This window comes from Labrus mixtus, chromosome 10 (assembly GCF_963584025.1).
Source record: "Labrus mixtus chromosome 10, fLabMix1.1, whole genome shotgun sequence".
Lineage (NCBI taxonomy): Eukaryota > Metazoa > Chordata > Actinopteri > Labriformes > Labridae > Labrus > Labrus mixtus.
In genome coordinates this window covers 13,727,863-13,746,349 of record NC_083621.1, presented here as the reverse complement: position 1 = coordinate 13,746,349, position 18,487 = coordinate 13,727,863, and the positions used below count along the sequence as shown (strand labels likewise).

General features: G+C 39.9%; 1 protein-coding gene across 1 annotated transcript; it reads left to right on the top strand.

Annotated features, from left to right (window-relative positions):
• The first annotated feature begins 1,452 nt into the window (after positions 1–1,452).
• On the top strand, positions 1,453–16,462 carry xpnpep2 (X-prolyl aminopeptidase (aminopeptidase P) 2, membrane-bound). Its single transcript, XM_061048447.1, has 21 exons — positions 1,453–1,615; positions 2,282–2,343; positions 2,658–2,768; positions 2,884–2,947; positions 3,639–3,743; positions 5,523–5,609; positions 5,776–5,919; positions 6,604–6,705; positions 8,533–8,614; positions 8,789–8,990; positions 9,804–9,893; positions 10,264–10,373; positions 10,606–10,683; positions 12,581–12,652; positions 12,770–12,830; positions 13,115–13,184; positions 13,351–13,455; positions 14,250–14,309; positions 14,438–14,514; positions 14,643–14,732; positions 16,072–16,462. Exons 1-21 carry the CDS (start codon positions 1,576–1,578, stop codon positions 16,270–16,272), a joined length of 2,013 nt encoding a protein of 670 aa, XP_060904430.1. The 5' UTR covers positions 1,453–1,575; the 3' UTR covers positions 16,273–16,462.
• The last annotated feature ends 2,025 nt before the right edge of the window (positions 16,463–18,487 follow it).

Genomic DNA, 18,487 nt, shown 5'->3' with positions numbered 1-18,487 from the left:
CGCAACAAAGCAAAGGGCTTTGGTGGCAACAAATACAACACAAATGATGAAAGGAAATGGAAGTAATTAGCAAACAAGTTAATTGATTGATATCAAGTTATATTTAAATGTCATATTATTGTGTCTGTTTGATAAATATAAAGCCACTGCTAGCAGTTGGTTAGTTTATCTTAGCATCAATAGCAATTTTATTTATATAGCACATTACATTACAGCTAAGCTCAATGTGCTTTACGTTGAGGTTAAAAACAAACCTCACAGTCATTAATAATTCATACATAGACAAAGCAAACATCAGTTACCACAAAAGTGATCATACACACACATACAAAAAATAACTATTCATATGCTTTGGAGAACAGATAGGTTTTGAGTTTTGTTTTAAAAGTAGAAACAGTAGTGATGGACCTTAGGTCAGCAGGGAGTTTGTTCCATAGAAAACGACCACAGTAACTAAAGGCCACCTCTCAGACTTTGATCTGATTCTGGGTACGGTTAAAAGAATGGAGACGGGAGAAGACAGCTAGCCTGCATCTGTTCTGTCCAGAGGCAACAAAGAGAAAGCCTGCAGCCCTTTCAACTTCACCTTGAGAATTATACTTAAGTAGTCAGCTCAAGAGGCAGAGCCAGGCTAGCTGAAGATGAAAGCCTCAATCTTTTGTATTTCTGATTTTAGCTGTAATGATGATTTCTTAAATATGAGCTACACTGAACCACGATACATTTCGTTCAAAAGCCTTATATGTGACTTTTTACTGCGTGGCACACTGGCAAGAATTCAGCTATTATTAATACATCACTGCTAAAACAAAATGGTTATACAATCTCTTCCTGCTCTCGCTCCTCTTTCTTTTTGCTAAGTGGGATTATTCATTTGACTTTAACACAAGGATTTAGAAATAATGAAAGCACAACCGTTTTATGGAAATTATTGCATGATTGCAAGGCCTTGCCTATTGATCTGCAGATGCATGAATGTAAAGATGTGCAAGGATCTACATTTATAAACTCAATGTATATAAACACATCTATCCTTGTTGTTAAGCATTATAATGATGTTTTAATGCAGGGTTGGTGTCTTTAATCGTATTGCAATGCTCAAGAAAAGGCTCTGTTTTTATTTCTATACACACATGCTAGATGACCCTGCATCCTAGAGGGATTTCCCTGAGACACAATTGCGTGTAAAAAAAAATAATAATAATAATAGAGAAACTCAGTAAGATGTACAGGAAGGAATTATGAATCAGGTGGGTGGTCATTGTGTTTTTGGTCAAGAAGAAAATAAATGTTTCTGGAAACCGAAACTTCTCGGAAAAGCCTCTGCACATGATTCCTATCAAAGGTCCACAGGGAGAGGAGATAGTGAGCGGTGGCTGAGGAGGAGGAGGAGGAGGAGGAGGAGGAGGAGGAGGAGAGAGAGAAAAGAGAGAGAGAGGACAGTCGTGCATTTACAAGCAGACACCCACACGCTATTTCTCAACAGACTCCCACACACACTTTCTCACATTTGCCGCGCACACATCAGAGCACCTGGTTTGTAGCCACTCAGTGTTTGGCTCCTTTCCCGTCACCATGCTGTCCTGTGTCTGGCTGTTGGCTTTGTGGCTAACAGGTAAGAAGTTTATCTTTATCATGCATTCTTTATGTGAAGTCAAAGTGGTCTGTGTGTGGAGGCTTTCCTCCATCTGCTTTGATCATCCTTCTATTTGTTCACAATCAGGGCAGCAGCTGTGCGGTGATTTCAAATGTAAAAACAGAGGATGTGTAACAGTTTGTTTCAGTAGATCCAATCAGTTTGATTGTTTAACACTTAAAAATCACTCATAGCTAGAAGAGGAAGCATGATCAATTATCATCTGCTCGGAATTATTTGATACATTTCAACTTTAAAGGAGAGCGCGGCTCTGTTTCATGCTCTGCCTTTTTATTTGTATCAGATCTTTTTGGTGAGTGTTGTCACAGTCTCTACTGAGTGTGTTACGTCTCTGAGCGGAGACATGTCTCTGTAATCTATTCATTTTATTTTCTTGCACAGCTGCTTTGTGTGCCTTTACTCTTGTTTTGTGGCCTCACTTTGATTGAGCAGACGTTTTTTGTCCTCATCAATCCAAAGCTTGGAGACGAATTGATTCGGCTCTGACAGTCACTTTGTCTGAATGATATGAATCCCCGAACAGAAGAGCTTCGTTTTTTTTCGGGATCTAAATATGTGCTTACATAGCTCAGCTCTAGTGTCACTTTCCAAGGTCTCTATGTCACTGTGCTCTTCTCATTTCAGGACACACTGTCGCTGTTGTGTTATACGAGCAAACTGAGAGGAACTGCTCGCTGTCCCCACCGGTGAGAGAAATCAACATTGTGACTTTGATCAATACGGGGTTATCATTGAGATTTGGGGGGAAAAAAAATACAAATAAGTCTTAAAAGTGTCCTTGAAGACATAAGACAGTATTTTTCTATATTATAACATGTTGCATGAGTTATATAGTAAATGATTAAAGCAACCGCTCTGTGGTTAATGATTACAAGGGGAGATAAAGAAAGGGATGAATCAGCAGTTTAATTAAATCTCAAGACTTTTAACACTCTGTATCTCTCTCTCTCTCTCTCTCTCTCTCCCTTTTATTGTGTATGTGTGTGTGTCTATAAAACAGTACCTCCCCAGCACAGCAGTAAATACCACCCTCCAGCTGCAGGAGTTACGAGAACTAATGCGTCCCCTGAATATCTCTGCCTACATTATCCCTGGCACTGATGCCCACCTGGTACATCTGCTGTCCATCATACTTATTTCATCTGAGTTTAACTGGTTTGTGTGTGAGTGTGACATGTGAGAGAGAGAGAGAAAGGGATACTAACCTCTGTTTTTTTTCACAACAGAGTGAGTATATCGCAACACGTGATGCCAGGATGGCCTTCATGACCGGCTTTACAGGCTCCGCAGGTACAATCCTTTCCCACCTCCTCGTCTCCTTCATCCCCCTTCTCCTTTTCCTCCTCCTACTCCTCCTCCTCCTCTTCCCCATGACTCAACTCCCCACGTCTGACTGCTGCGATCATGCAGCTTCTCTTCTTTCATCCCACAGCCTCACAATACAGCCGTCCCCTCCTTGCTCACTTAGTTTTATTGCTTCCACTGGCTGCATCATTGCATCTGATCATCCATCAGCCTTATCCTTTTCCACATAGCTGGAACATTAAATCATGTTGTCTATTTTCAGGCTAGAAATGATGATCAGAATTAATGATTGTGCATATTTCTGTACTAAGCTCTTGATTGAATCCAAGGAGAAAAAGACTTAAAGTATTGTTTACACCAAGCTTGACTCCGTTTAGAAAAGTATAATTTTTTAGTCAATCATTTATATCCAACTTGCAAAATGTATATTCAGGGATCTGCTCATGTTTTGCTACTAAAGAGTCTCATGTGAGGATGAAACTGGGGTATGACCATGTATTACCACCTCTTCTCCTGAGTGTTTTTTAACAATCCTGTCTGTCCCCATACACATATATTTCTATGAAATTGCCTGTACCATCATGTATTGTTCAAAATCAACATTGACATTTATAGACATGATTTGCTGTCACTGCGGCCCTCTCCATATCACAGCTGCTCTCCTATTCCTCCCCAGGAACTGCCATAGTTACCCCGACGAAGGCAGCTCTGTGGACAGACAGCCGCTACTGGGTCCAAGCCGAGAGACAGCTGGACTGCAACTGGGAGCTGGAAAAAGACGGTAGGGGGGGATAACATTTGGTCTACTTGTTTTGACAACGCAGGACAAATGGATGCCAATCAAATATTTGTGGATTTGACAGTCTAGTGTTAAAATATCCTGACAGGCTGCACCCACAATTACAGGATTATCATGATATAAATAGCCCTCAAACAACAAAATCTAAAACACTCCATGTTTTGTCTTTGAAAAACACGTTGAACATGCAATGCTGACAGGATGTTGTGAAAATTGTCCACCCAGCCACTCCAAAATAAAAGATGTCTCAATTTACCAGCGTTTAGATGATGCTAATTTCCCAACTGGATGCTGATGCTCACACACTTCAAAGACATTAAATATAAATTGAAAAACACAGCATCTGTCAAGGATGCACAAAGACGAAGTAAAATTCAGCACTGCGAAACGAAACGTGCTGAAAATACAGAAAAGGGAGAAAAAGAAACATGACATGTCATTTCTAGCTCCATAAGCTGGTGAATAATAATTAGATGGTGATATGGATGGTAGCTCACATTTGGTCCATTTCGGCTTTCTGAACGAGGAAAATACATCGGCTCTTGAATTTCTATCTATCTAGTTCTGTCGTAGTGTTAAAATGACCCAGTCTGTACACCTAACAAAAATAAGAAATGCCTCTGTTTCTTTTCCAAATTCATGAGTTAATTAAGATTTTTGTCTTCGCACACCAAAGGCTTGTTTTCTTAAAATGTTCTCAAAAAAGTAATTTAAAAAAGGTGTTAAGTAAGTAATCACTCAGTAATTCATCCACATGAGACGTGTGACGTGTCAAGATGCTTTTAAACAGCATCATGTTGCAAAATTGAGGGGGATATCGACAAGTGTGCCGCTGAATATAATTAAAATCTCACCACGATTAGTGGTTTCCTGATTTTTGGGATTTCTCTGGGTGTTTGCATTTCCTCTCATCCAAACACATTTAAGATAAGCATCCGTCTGATACAAACAGTCAAATATTCTGTGATCATTTTACTGCTCACATTGACATGACATATTTGTAAAAAAGAAATGACATATTTGGCTGTTTTGGGAAATAAGTACAGTTCAAAATGTAAAAAACAATAGTTTATATTTCAGCTTTAGTTCGTCAGTGGGATCAAATGTGCTTGAGGTTGAGTGCCACAGACACAGGAGCATGTTACAATATAAAGAGTAGTTCTTGTGTCTTCATGTGATCTGTTCACAACAATAAAAACAGCACCTAGTTTTTTTTTTATTTCAGGGCATTACATTTACTAATAACACAGCTTTGATACAACTTTACATTTTACTTGCACAACATATCTCTGGTAAAGTTGCACACTTCTTCACCTTCATTGCTGAGTTACTCATCATTGTTCCGGGCTACCTGGTTGATCCTGCCAGTAGCATATGCTTGTCTCAAAGATTAAGTCATGCAAGTCTAAGTACACACGGCCGGTACAGTGAAACTGCGAATGGCTCAGGAGTCTGCCACAGGGGTCACTCCTTTCTGAACATTTAAAAAAAGACTATAATCTGATCTTTCACTGTCAGTAAATTAAATGGTTTGTATTTTAGTAATTTTGAGTCACTATGTATTGTTTGATGTTCTCGTAATGATATTAATTACATTTGTTGGATTACTTTTTTCGTTGTTTTCTCGTGCAAATGATGAGAAGTTTAATCTCGTAATCCACAAATCCTCGTAAATCCCCACTGTTAGATATATTGGATTTATTGTGTCACATCTTCCTATGTAAATAATATTTTGAATCTGTCATATGTGATGTTCGCCAGTGTCCATCATGAGTATAGCAGAGTGGCTCATCTCCGAGGTTCCACAAGGCGGCGAGATCGGCTTTGACCCCTTCCTCTTCTCCCTTCGTAAGTCTCTTTTATCCGTCCCGCCTGTCAGTCCGCGTTAACATCAATAAAGCACACGCTCAAGTAGATGGAAAATTATTGATGGAGCCTGCAGTCGCCACACAGACTGTTTACTTGAGATTGATTTGCTTCTATGTGTGCAATCATCCTTTGTTTCCTCCATTAGAAACACAGGAGAACTACAACATGAATCTGGAGCCAAGCAATCGCAGTCTCAAGTCCATCCCTGTGAACCAGGTCGACAAAGTGTGGACTGCCCGACCGCCCCTCCCTCTTGACAACATCACCCGCCTGCCCGACAGAGTCATACGTAGGTTTGCTTACATGTGTTTGTGTCTCTAAACACACACCCTGCAGCCTGCTAGTCTGCCTGTTTGGTGCCCTTTAACTCTTTATCAATGTGCTGATAAATACCTGCAAACTCCCAGTGATAAGCAGCTCCACAAACACAGCCATAAACAGCCTGTTCATGTTTGTATGACTTTATGGACGACAAGACACGGATCATGTTTAAGAGATAGAAAAGTCTCCTGAAAAGGAAGTTGTCTGGACACTCGTGTGTTTCATTGATCTTTATGGTTGGAGAATAGACTAATGGAACTAATGGAACTAATGGAGCGTATCATGACTCTAATGGTGTTTGTTTATGTTTGTGTGTGTTTACATTTGACTGTCATCTGGATAAAGGGCTTCTGGTACAATGTTGAGCCATGTTGGCCCTAAGGGCGCGGTCACACTGGTCATGAACTGAAAAACCCGACCAACAGTAGCCAGCTATAAATAGGTTTAAATCTAAATTTACAATATTGTGTTAACATTCCTGATATTGGGTGTTAAGAGGACAATTCAAAAGAACAGTCATGGGGCAGCTATTCCACTGTTTACACCCTACGGCAGCATCATGGTGAAAACGAGTTCTACAACCAATCCAATTATACGTTGAGTGTTTGTTGTCATGTGGATTCAAATAAAAATAATGTGTGGGTGTTTGCAGAACGGTCCTGGCAAATAAAAGTGGAGGACATACGGAATCAGATGAGGGACAATCCATACGAACCGACAGCTGTTCTGCTCTCAGCACTGGACGAAACAGCCTGTAAGTTACTCACACTTTGTCTATTCAGCAGTTTCAGGTAATAATGTTTCTGATTTATAAATAATTATCGGGAATAACTTGTGAATTCACTGATTCACAAGCTGTTTATATCAGCACCATAAATGTGCAATTCAGCTTATCCAAATCTCAATGACTTCTGTACAATTACATTTACATCATAATTTGTAGTTAAATCTGTCTGTCTGTCCGCCTGCCTGTCTGTCTGTCTGTCTGTGTGTCTGTCCGCCCGCCTGTCTGTGTGTCTGTCTGTCTGTGTGTCTGTCTGTCTGTGTGTCTGTCTGTGTGTCTGTCTGTCTGTCTGTGTGTCTGTCTGTCTGTCTGTCTGTCTGTCTGCCCGCCTGTCTGTGTGTCTGTCTGTGTGTCTGTCTGTCTGTCCGCCCACCTGTCTGTGTGTCTGTCCGCCCGCCTGTCTGTGTGTCTGTCTGTCTGTGTGTCTGTCTGTCTGTCTGTCTGTCTGTGTGTCTGTCTGTCTGTCTGTGTGTCTGTCTGTCTGTCTGTCTGTCTGTCTGTCTGTCTGCCCGCCTGTCTGTGTGTCTGTCTGTGTGTCTGTCTGTCTGTCCGCCCACCTGTCTGTGTGTCTGTGTGTCTGTGTGTCTGTCTGTCTGTCTGTCTGTCTGTCCGCCCGCCTGTCTGTGTGTCTGTCTGTCTGTCCGCCAACCCGTCTGTGTGTCTGTCTGTGTGTCTGTCTGTCTGTCTGTGTGTCTGTATGTCTGTCTGTCCGCCCGCCTGTCTGTCTGTCTGTCCGCCCGCCTGTCTGTCTGTCTGTCTGTCTGTCTGTCCGCCCACCTGTCTGTGTGTCTGCCTGTCTGTCCGCCCGCCTGTCTGTCTGTCTGTCCGCCCGCCTGTCTGTGTCTCTGTGTCTGTCTGTCTGTCCGCCCGCCTGTCTGTGTGTCTGTCTGTCTGTCTGTCCGCCCGCCCGCCTGTCTGTGTGTCTGTCTGTCTGTCTGTCTGTCCGCCCGCCTGTCTGTGTGTCTGTGTGTCTGTCTGTCCGCCCGCCTGTCTGTCTGTGTGTCTGTCTGTCTGTCTGTCTGTCTGTCCGCCCGCCTGTCTGTCTGTATGTCTGTCTGTCCGCCCGCCTGTCTGTCTGTCTGTCTGTCTGTCTGTCTGTCCGCCCGCCTGTCTGTGTGTCTGTGTGTGTGTCTGTCTGTCTGTCTGTCTGTCTGTCTGTCTGCCCGCCTGTCTGTGTGTCTGCCTGTCTGTCTGCCTGCCTGTCTGTCTGTCTGTCTGCCTGCCTGTCTGTCTGTCTGTCCACCCGCCTGTCTGTGTGTCTGTCTGTCTGTCTGTCTGTCTGCCTGTCTGTCTGCCTGTCTGTCTGTCTGTCCACCCGCCTGTCTGTCTGTCTGTCTGTCTGTCTGTCTGTCTGTGTGTCTGTCTGTCTGTCTGTCTGCCTGTCCGCCTGCCCGCCTGTCTGTCTGTCTGTCTGTCTGTCTGTCTGCCTGCCTGTCTGTCTGATCTTTTCACTAAAATGAATCATCCTTTATTATAGAGAAAATCATGTTTTTGGAACTTTTTCACATGTAGCCTGGATGTTTGGTGTAGCTCTCTGCCAGTTCTCATCAATAATTCAAAGCATCTTTCTTGTTAATAAATGACTCCTGAGCTGCAGACCCCGTCTGACTTCAGATTTCTAGATGATTGAGCCTGTATTTAATGACAGGGACACAGAACGAGCCACATCGAGTGCTTCAGACACACGCTCAAGATGTAAACATCATTTCCTGGCATTGAGTCATGTAGCATATTATGTGAGTGAATGTAAAAGGTGCTGCGTAAAGTCAGGGGTTGTGTATATCTTTTCATTTATAGGGCTGTTTAATCTGCGGGGCAACGACATCCCATTCAATCCCTTCTTCTACTCCTACACACTCCTCACAATGGATCACATCTGGTGAGTCCATTTTCAGTAATTACATGTTCAATTAGTATTCTTTCAATGTTTCTTTTCTTTGTCCCTTTCATAGCAGCTCCCATCACATACACTGAGATATAAGAACATACAGGATTAGTCCCATGAACCTCTCCTCTGTTTGACCCTTATCTTCGGCTTTCCATTTTACCCCAGGCTCTTTGTGCACACGCACAGAGTTTCAGAGGAGCTGAAGGTGTACCTGAACGCGTCCTGTGAGGGGTCGCTCTGTGTGCAGCTCAAAGAATACGACACTGTCAGAGATAATCTGAAGGAGTATGTGGCCCAGCCGGGCGTTAAAGTGTGGATCGGCACTGAATACACAAACTACGCACTATATGAGATCATTACACCAGAGGTATGACAATTCTACAGTTCATTAAGTGTGCTGCATAATTTTGCTTCAGTTAGCATGAGAATCTGATATTTTTGCATCTTAAATGTAAATCACTGGGCACATAGGGTATTAAGATCTGTTTTTATGGCTGTTATGTTGCTGCATTGGCTGCAGTGAGTCATGGCTGGGATAAATATTTTGTTCAGGAGTTATGGACGTAATCCAAGATTCTACAGCTCAACTAATCAATATTTTTATATAAGCGAGGGATCAAATGAGTTTGTGAAATGTGAAATGGTCACTCTGGTGAAGAAACGTCTTCGAACTCAGACTTTTCTCAGCTCTACACAGTCTGTATCCATGTTTTTAGAGAAATACTTTTTTTTTTTAATCTTGCTCCTGTTCTTGTGTCGTACAAATATTTGGGGAAAAAAGTCCATATAAGTTACCTTTCCTGCGAAAATATTCTTAATATATTAATCTTAAAATATAAAAACATTGTATAAAAAACACACTTGAAGGTCAGCTTGTGTGCAGGAATAGCAAAAGTTGTGGTCACGATATCTAGCTTTGAGTGAATTTAATAGGCTAACTGCATATTTAATCCCCATGCTCCATAGTTAGTTTGTAGGGTCAACATCGTCCAGTAACTAATAAGTACCGGTAACTATTTACACCCCATGGTATTAAACTACATGCAGTGTTTAGCAGTAAATGATAAGAAACTGTATATACTTCAGTGTGTTTTGGAGGGGATTAAAGGAGCACAATGCTTCTCTCTGACTAACTGATATTGTATTTTTTGTGTAAATTGTTGTTCTTTGCATCGTTTAGGAAAAACTACTGACAAGCTCCTACTCTCCTGTGCTCACAACTAAAGCGGTGAAGGATGAGACAGAGCAGCGGATCTTAAGGGACGCTCATGTACGTTATCTGCACACAGACGTGAACATACACACATGAGCACATGTGACAACTTAGAAAGAGCACACCTGTTTTTTTTTTGCTTTGTTTATGAAGTTAAATTAGCAGGAGAGCAGATATGAGCCCAAACCATTTATGTTTGACTATCACCATTCAGGGTATTCATTCATCACCAGTCTTCACTGTCAAACTGGTGGGACATTAATGAATGAAGTTCAGTGAACACACACTCTGATATAGTTATTACACTGTCCACACTGTTCTGTACAGCATCTCAACATCGAGTGTAAATTGTCAGCCTGCAGTTTTAGTGTTGTTGTGATTGATGCAGAGACTCTCCTGGTCAGTGTGTCTTTGTGACTCTGTGCAGGTGAGGGATGCAGTCGCAGTCATCCAGCTGCTGATGTGGCTGGAGAAGGCGGTGCCACAGGGGAAAGAGACCGAGCTGACGGCTGCAGAATACGTCAATAAATGTCGAAGGTGAGTGCACATGCAAGAGGAAGGAATTACAATATTTGCGGAGTCTTTTTTTTCTATTTCGTTGACAAGCCAGAATATTAGAGCCTAGAAATGTTATTATGAAGCAAAAAGATAAGGGCGGCTTAAGGACTCTGTTAATGACATGTTTATTTAAATACACTATGATTTGGAATAGTTGTGATAACAATTATTTTAAAGTTGATTTTTAAAGTTAATTACAAGATAATTTCAGCAAACAGAAGGACAGCAGAGGCCCGAGCTTTGAGACCATCTCTGCAAGTGGACCCAATGCTGCACTCGCCCATTACAGGTAAGATTTATTCAAATAATCCCCTCTTCTTTTGAAATCAAATAACACATCTTAATTACTGTATTTTCTTTGTCTAAGTACTCAATTTTCTTTAAGGATAATGAGACACCTTTTTTTGAATTATATTTTTAAACGTTGATGCATTTATTTGATAGGACAGTGGGCAGATTAGGACACCAGGGAGGGAGTGGGTAATGACATGAAGGAAACAAGCCACAGGTCAGATTTGCACCTGAGCCGCCCGCTTGGAGAATGATAGCCCCCCTACATTGGCACACCCACTCTTTTTTTCTTTAGTTCTTAAAACTACTGCTATTTTTTTTTAAAGCACCCCATTAGATTTAAAGCAGCATGCATTTGTTTTTCTTAGCCACTCTGCATGTCCACAGTTCCAGAGTGTTCTTCTCTCTCTCTCGCTGAGATTTTGTCTTTGTCATGCCTACTCTCTTTTTCTCTTCAAAATTTCCTCCAGCAACATCTTCAGTCTCTTAGCTTGTACCATGTTGTTCCGCTTGAGAATAGCATGTTCAACTAGCAAGAAGAAAATTTTACCTTCTGCCAAAACCCTCGTTCTAACTTTCTCCTATCCACTTAAATCAAAATACATTGTGCAAGAAGAAGCATAACGGGTTAAGAGTTGTAATAAAAGAGGTTAAAATCTTCTTATAACAAGTCATTGTACCACTATAATGACTCTTATTTTAAGGCTTACTTGTTTCGTGATGCTGCTTTAAACTGATATTTTTACTTTTGATTAGAGAGTGGAAATCATCGCATTTATGCTCACGAACAAAAAGCAAATGGTGACATGGAAAGCGTTAAAAAAAAAGGTTAAATGTCTGATGTAGCTTTGCCCTGTGTACCAAGGGATTGATTCGCTCACAAATATAAAATCTTAAAACGAGACATGCTGTTGCACTCTGACATTTATATTGTTATGATTAACAACAGAACTCAATTTAAATGATTACATAGCCAGTCACGTTTTCACAAGGAATGAGTAGACTTTAGGGGGCTGGGACCAACAGACGGATGAAACAATCCAAAAAGCATTAAGAGGGGGTCATTCTCGCACGTTAGAGTTTCAAATGCTGAACATGAAAATGTAGTTACCCATGTTTAAATCTGACTGGGCACATACAAGCTTTTCACTGGACGCTATCTAACAAATGTCAAAAAATGCACCCAAAGATTATTTGAAAACATGGGTAACAGAAGCCACCTGGGGAATAAGAAAAAACTGTCTCCCCCTTCTGGTCGTTAGTGTAGTTACAAAACCACAAGTGCGTATTACCTTCATAACATGCATAGTCTTGGAGAGTCCCAGGAATCACCAATATTTATCAGTCAAACATGCAGTCAGTGGTTTTTCTGTTTTTATTTACTGTAATCCTCGCTCTGAACAATCTTTACTGGTTTACCTAAAACATCACTAGTGGGGCAAACGCCAGGAAGCAAGTTCACACACCCAGGGTGTCTTTCAGTTATCTGGTTTCACTGACTACACAGACTTTTTTGATCATAACATGCTCCAGGGCAGGTTAGGTGTTCAGCATAGTTGCCATGGTGATCTACGCTGCGAAGAAGTGAACCACCTCTGTCGCCCTGAAAGCCCGGAGTTAATCCTTCTTTGTAGTTTACCACCCTGGTTGGATAGCACAAAAGACGGTCAACACAGACAGCAGATTTGACCCACACAAAAAAAACTCAGTCAAATTGTGAAATACAAGGGATCTACTTGACAAGCTTATTCAGCATTATGTGATCTGGTTGAAGAGCTTGACTTTATGAGATATTTATTCATATGTAATAGTAAGCTAGTCCAGATTTGATACATGCTTTAGAAAAATGTCCTAGTGATGTTAGGTGCCATCAGAAAGCTGTTTTCTGTGTTTAGTCCTCCACTAGAAGCAAGCCGGAGGTTGACAGTTGACGAGATGTACCTGATCGACTCAGGCGGGCAGTATCTGTGAGTCAAAACACACATTTCACTGAGAAACTCTCTGGTTTCACATCACATCAGTAGCATTTGAAATGAGTCAACCCCTCTCTCTCTCTCTCTCTCTCTCTCTCTCTCTACAATCAGAGACGGGACCACTGACATCACTCGGACAGTTCACTGGGGAACCCCTACAGCCATGCAAAAGGTAACATGTATAACAATGAAAGTGTGAATGTTTCAAAGGATATTTAAATTTTCTCTCTCAAAATACAAGACATGGCTAATCCACCACAGAGCTGTGGATTGCTTTTCTTTCTTCAGCAGTGGGATATTGGATCCCTATAGAACTGAATCATTATAATGAAATTGAATGATATAAGCAAAAACGTTTTTTGACTTATATTTCTTTTGTAAAAGAAGCTGCAGCAATATACTCTCACAACATTTATTATTCCACCATGAAACAAATACTAATTTCTTCCTTCACAGGATGCCTACACTCGAGTGCTCATGGGAAACATTGAGATATCACGAACCATCTTCCCCTCAGGAACAAGAGGTAGTAATGAAAAAGAGTCATGCATGTTTGAAATCAACTTTGAAATACGTCTACCCTGAAATACACGGTTGTACCACCAGAGAGCCCCATTTCCTCACTGGTCAGCGTTAGTATATTTTGTTTTTGATTCAAACACCTATCTGTTTTTGGTTTTTTTAATCAACAGGTGTAAATATGGAGATGCTTGGCCGCAGGGCATTGTGGGAGGTGGGCCTGAACTATGGCCATGGCACAGGTCATGGTGTTGGAAACTACTTTGGAGTTCATGAGTGTAGGTTCCTCTTTTTATTTTCCAGAGTTTACAACCCAGAATGAAACTGATCAAAACTGTACTTCCTTCCTCATCACGAAAGCACGTTCTAAAGCACGAATCCATCCTCCTGACAGATTTATTTTCGTAACGCATGAGAGGCATCAAAGTGAGCGTCGTTACACTGTGGCACTTTTAAATAAGCAGGTGTGATCATATTTATGAGCTGGATATACACTCACATATTTGAGTGCTCCAAACGCACACATTTATAAAAGTGGAGCAGGCAAAAGACAGAGAGGATGAACTTTTCTCATATTCAGGGGGTTGTTGACAGGCTAGGGACACATGTTAGTGTTAAAAAACATGGTAAAGTATATCTCATAATATGTGACCTTAAAACATTTAACAGAGTAAGGTCTTTCAATGTCTTTATTTTTCTGGTACAGTAACTGATCAAATAACACTTAAGAAATTCCCTGTATAATTATCTTAAACTGAGTGCCAAATTCTGATACTGCAGAAGGTTTTGAAAGTGTGGGGTTGTCCAAAGGCAGTCAATTGATCCTCAAACTATTTGCTGATAATTGCTAACTAATTAATTAAATAACATATGGTTGTAGCTCTGAGTGTAAACATTTTCTGAGGAAATATGAACGAGTGAAAAGAGAGCAGAGTCTCTGCACAGCTAATAACTTTATTTCAGCCTGTATGTGTTAATGTATGTTTTAAAATAATGTATTAAGATAAACAGATGGAATGTGTTAGGTGTTTTCTGGCGTGATCTTTACTCTAAAATGTTTATTTTGTTTCAGGGCCAGTTGGCTTTCAGGGCAACAACATCCCCTTCAGGTCAGGCATGTTTACATCTATAGGTAAGGTTTTTTTATTTTCAAAAGTAATCTGATACCAAGTACAGATAACAAACAATATGATCTTTTTAGATAAATAACGTTAAGTTTCATGTCTGACAAACACTAAACTGGTGATGTCTCCCTTGAAGAACCTGGGTACTACAAGGAGAATGACTTTGGGATCAGAATTGAAGACGTTGTTGTTGTTGTTCCTGTTCAAACAAAGGTAGATAAAGAGCGGATAATCAGGGCCTTTATTTGATTTCTGGCATTTATTGCTTGATATAAAGATTGTCAATGTGTACTGTTTTTTCCCTTTAATGTGTACTTTAAATGTACTTTTTCTGCCCTCAGTACGGTCATAACTACATGACCTTTGACACCGTGTCGCTGGTCCCATACGACAGGAAACTGATCGACACCTCTCTCCTCAGCTCAGAACAGGTAATCAATTATATTTGACTACCTAACCGATAACTTATTTTAAAGTCTGCATACTGAGAAGTTTCTGGAAATTCATCATATTCTTTGTAAAAGAAGGTCTTAAAACGTCCTGAACTAACACAATCATCATCATTTAAATCCTCGGAAAACGCCTAGAGGGAGAACCCTCATTTGTAATGTTGCCGAGGTATGGACAACAATAGAAAAAAGGCGAGTTACAAATAAAACAAGAGAACAGCAAGAATAAAACAGGAAGTGCACATTGCAGTTAAAAGGCAAGAAAATACAATGAAATAAGAGTAGAAATAATAAGTAAGAACAATTAAATTATTAAAAGCAAAAACAGTTCAAATCAATAAGAAATCAAAACTTGGAATTGTTTCAGTAATATTAATGTGGATACCTTAAAGTGGTGCGTAGTAACTAGAAGAAGACCTTCCTAACTCTGAGTGGATTCTAGGATCCTGCAGGGTGAGCCATGACTGTGAGTGAATAACATCCCCATAATCAAGAAGAGAAAGGAAAACAGCCTCAATATATAATAAATACAAAAACTAAAGACCAACTAACGAGCTCCAATGTAACGTTACTTCCCCAAAGAAATAATACGTCTTCTGTTCAATTTCTGAACACAGTTTGATGTAAGAGAGTTTGATGTTTACCGGGCCCGTTAAGCAGTTTGAAGTGTGAAAATCCCCTTTCACACTTCAGGTCAAAGCAGCTCAGAGATCACAACAATCTTGAAGAAGCAAAACCACCCGTGAAATCAACTTCTATGTTTACTTTCTTTTTATCATAAGAGAAATAATTTCACAGAAACAGACGCACTCAACCTTTCTGTGCCTGTGAGACTTGAGATAATCTTCTTTTGTCTGTGCAAACAGCAGATCTTAGATGGAAAGTTAGATAACAGAAACGAGATGAAAATCGGTGATGGAGAAGGACCAATCATATTTACTCTAGAGCTGCACAATTTAGAGGTCGAGGACTTGTATTTCCAATTTATCCTACTTAATACATTATACTCGACTCTTCAGTTTAAACACGTTTACTTGACATTTGGAACTTGTTGTTACTTTTAGATTTTTTTCTTTACAATTTTTAAACATGTGAAATTATATCCATTGTGAGATTTCTGAAGTCCCAAAAAGTTAAAAAAAATGTATTTATATCTTGTGCTCACAAATAATTATTTTGTGCTTATAATATATACATATAATACATTTTCATTTATCTTTTTTTACGTCTAAATTAAAATAAAGTTCAAGCTTTATATCTGGACTCTTTTAATACCAGCTGCCTCTTTATCTTAACTCTTAGTGATCTTATTTCCCTCCAGCTTCGTTGGCTGAATAATTACTATGAGACTATCCGGAGGCTGGTGGGTCCTGAGCTGGACAAACAAAAACTACACAAGGAAAAGGACTGGATGCTGAAAAACACTGAGCCCTTCAGTGCATCTGGGTCCTCTGCCTCTGTGTGCTCCTCCTCGCTGACCCTCATAGCTCTGACCGTCACTGTTCTCCACAACATCAACTGAACATCTTCATCTCTGCTCCAACTCGCACACCGATGTTACCCCTATGCAGTCTCTGTTGAGCAGCTATACCAGGTTGAGAGTGCACTGCAATTTAGCCTTTTCAAAATAAAAAGGCTACATCTGTTTGATTATTTAAATTGTTTAATTATATGGAGAATATGCTGATATTGTATAGAAAGTTAGAAAATGATCTTTTGTGTGTGATTTTTTTATGTTTTAGCCTTGTGGTTTGTAATTGGATATTTATATCACCAGCTGATACCATTTCTATTTTATTAAAGTAACACTCCTTAAAACAATATTGTAGACTGGAGTCATCATCATTTCAACATGAAAAGATGTAGATCAGTGTTGAGACATGATGTAAAGTTTATTTGTGTCCGTATTGTTCATTAGATCAGCCAGTTATATTATTAAGCTAATATGAATACCATAAAGTGAACAAACCCACAGTCTAATAAAATCACTCAGTTCAAAGTGAATACCAATGATTGAAAATCTATGCTGCTCATTTTTCATCCATCCTTGAAGTTCCTGTTCAGGCTCTCTTGAGTGAAACATTGATACCAGCTCGTATGTTTTTAGTGATTAATGAGGATTTGATTCCAAGTGACAGTCATCCTGACTGAATTGTGAAATGACATACAAACAGTTTCAGGTATGTGTTCACAGAGTTTAAAACTGTTGCTTTATTGTGTTCCACACTTGGTGTTTTCTGCACAGAGAAAACAGACGGTTTTCACTATGGCTATAAAATGCTAACCCCCAATACCACCAATCTTTAGCGAAAGAAAAGACAGATCGTTGGGTCCAGTGTAACAGTAGATATTTAAATGTGTGGACCTTTTAGGATCGGTGTTCTGGCAGCAGAATAAGTGAGAAAATAAGGTTATGATTTTAAAATAATTACAGTGACAATGTGGCTAAAGTTTTAAATGTCATGGCAGAATTTGATGGGTCACAGAACATGTGTAGCACCTGCAATTGAAGGTTTTAGTGCTAAGCTAAGCTAGCTGGCAGCTAGCGGTAGCTTCATATTTACAGTAGATAGATCCTTCTGTAAATCTGCCAATAAGGGGCATTAAACAATAAATGATGCTGATGTTTTGAATTTTACTTCTTCATCATTTGGAGAGCTCGTGCCCACTAACACTGATTGCCAGGGGACCGTTCTTACAGCTCATCCTGATGGTGTGAACATGTTGCCCCACACCCTGCCTCTGTGCACTCTCATCAGACACGTGCATCACTTAAATCACATGGCATCTCAGTTTATGTGGGACCGCTTTCAGAAAAAAGGCATATTGGTCCATATCCGTTCTGCGTATTGGGTTGTGGTAAAGAGGCAGTAAAAAAAAAAAAGAGGAACAATCAGCATGAGATCATTGTTTTCTATGAACAAAAGCCTCTTTTTCTGATTGCTCTGTAGCTAAGTTTCAACATCTTTACATGTTTTCATCTGTGTTGGTCAGCGTCCTCCTGGCACGATAGAAAGTAAACGAACATCACATGAGATGATGGTTAATAAGCAATGGTACAATATGTGTATATGAAGGGTTACTGACCTACATTCATCTTGTGTGCAAAGAAACTGTATGAAGTTATTTCCCTTTCATAAAGAATTTGCTGAGCAGATTTTAAGAATTGTCAATTCTGTAGTAACATACTTACCAGTGAGCAGTCTTCTTCTTATTCCTATGTGCCTTAGTTTGTATTTCTCTGCCTTTCTACCAGCTGTCCATTAATACAAGAAAACTGGCATGATGTGAACTGTGTGTGGACAGCAGAGTGCAAACAATACAGTGGCCCACTTATCAAAACATTGCTCCATAGCACAACTAGTGGTTAAACAGTAATCAGGGTACCTTTAAGGGTTTATTACCAGTCTCATTATCCTTTACCTTACACTTATAGTTCACTGTTGAAGGAAATCTTTTACTCAAAACCAATTTTTTTTATTGTTACTTTAATTCTGAGTATATTTGTAGATGTTTTTCGGTTTATGAAAAACATTAAATTTGTATAAACACCATTGCCTAAAAACTACCTACACAATATCTATACTCACAACAATAAAATGTATACATGTTTCAATACAATAATGTTATGACATATGGTTATAAAAGTATTCTTAACATTCTGCATATTGATTACTTTTATCTTTAATGCTCTAAATGTTTGTTTTCCTTTTCAGATGTGTCATGTTTAGTTATAA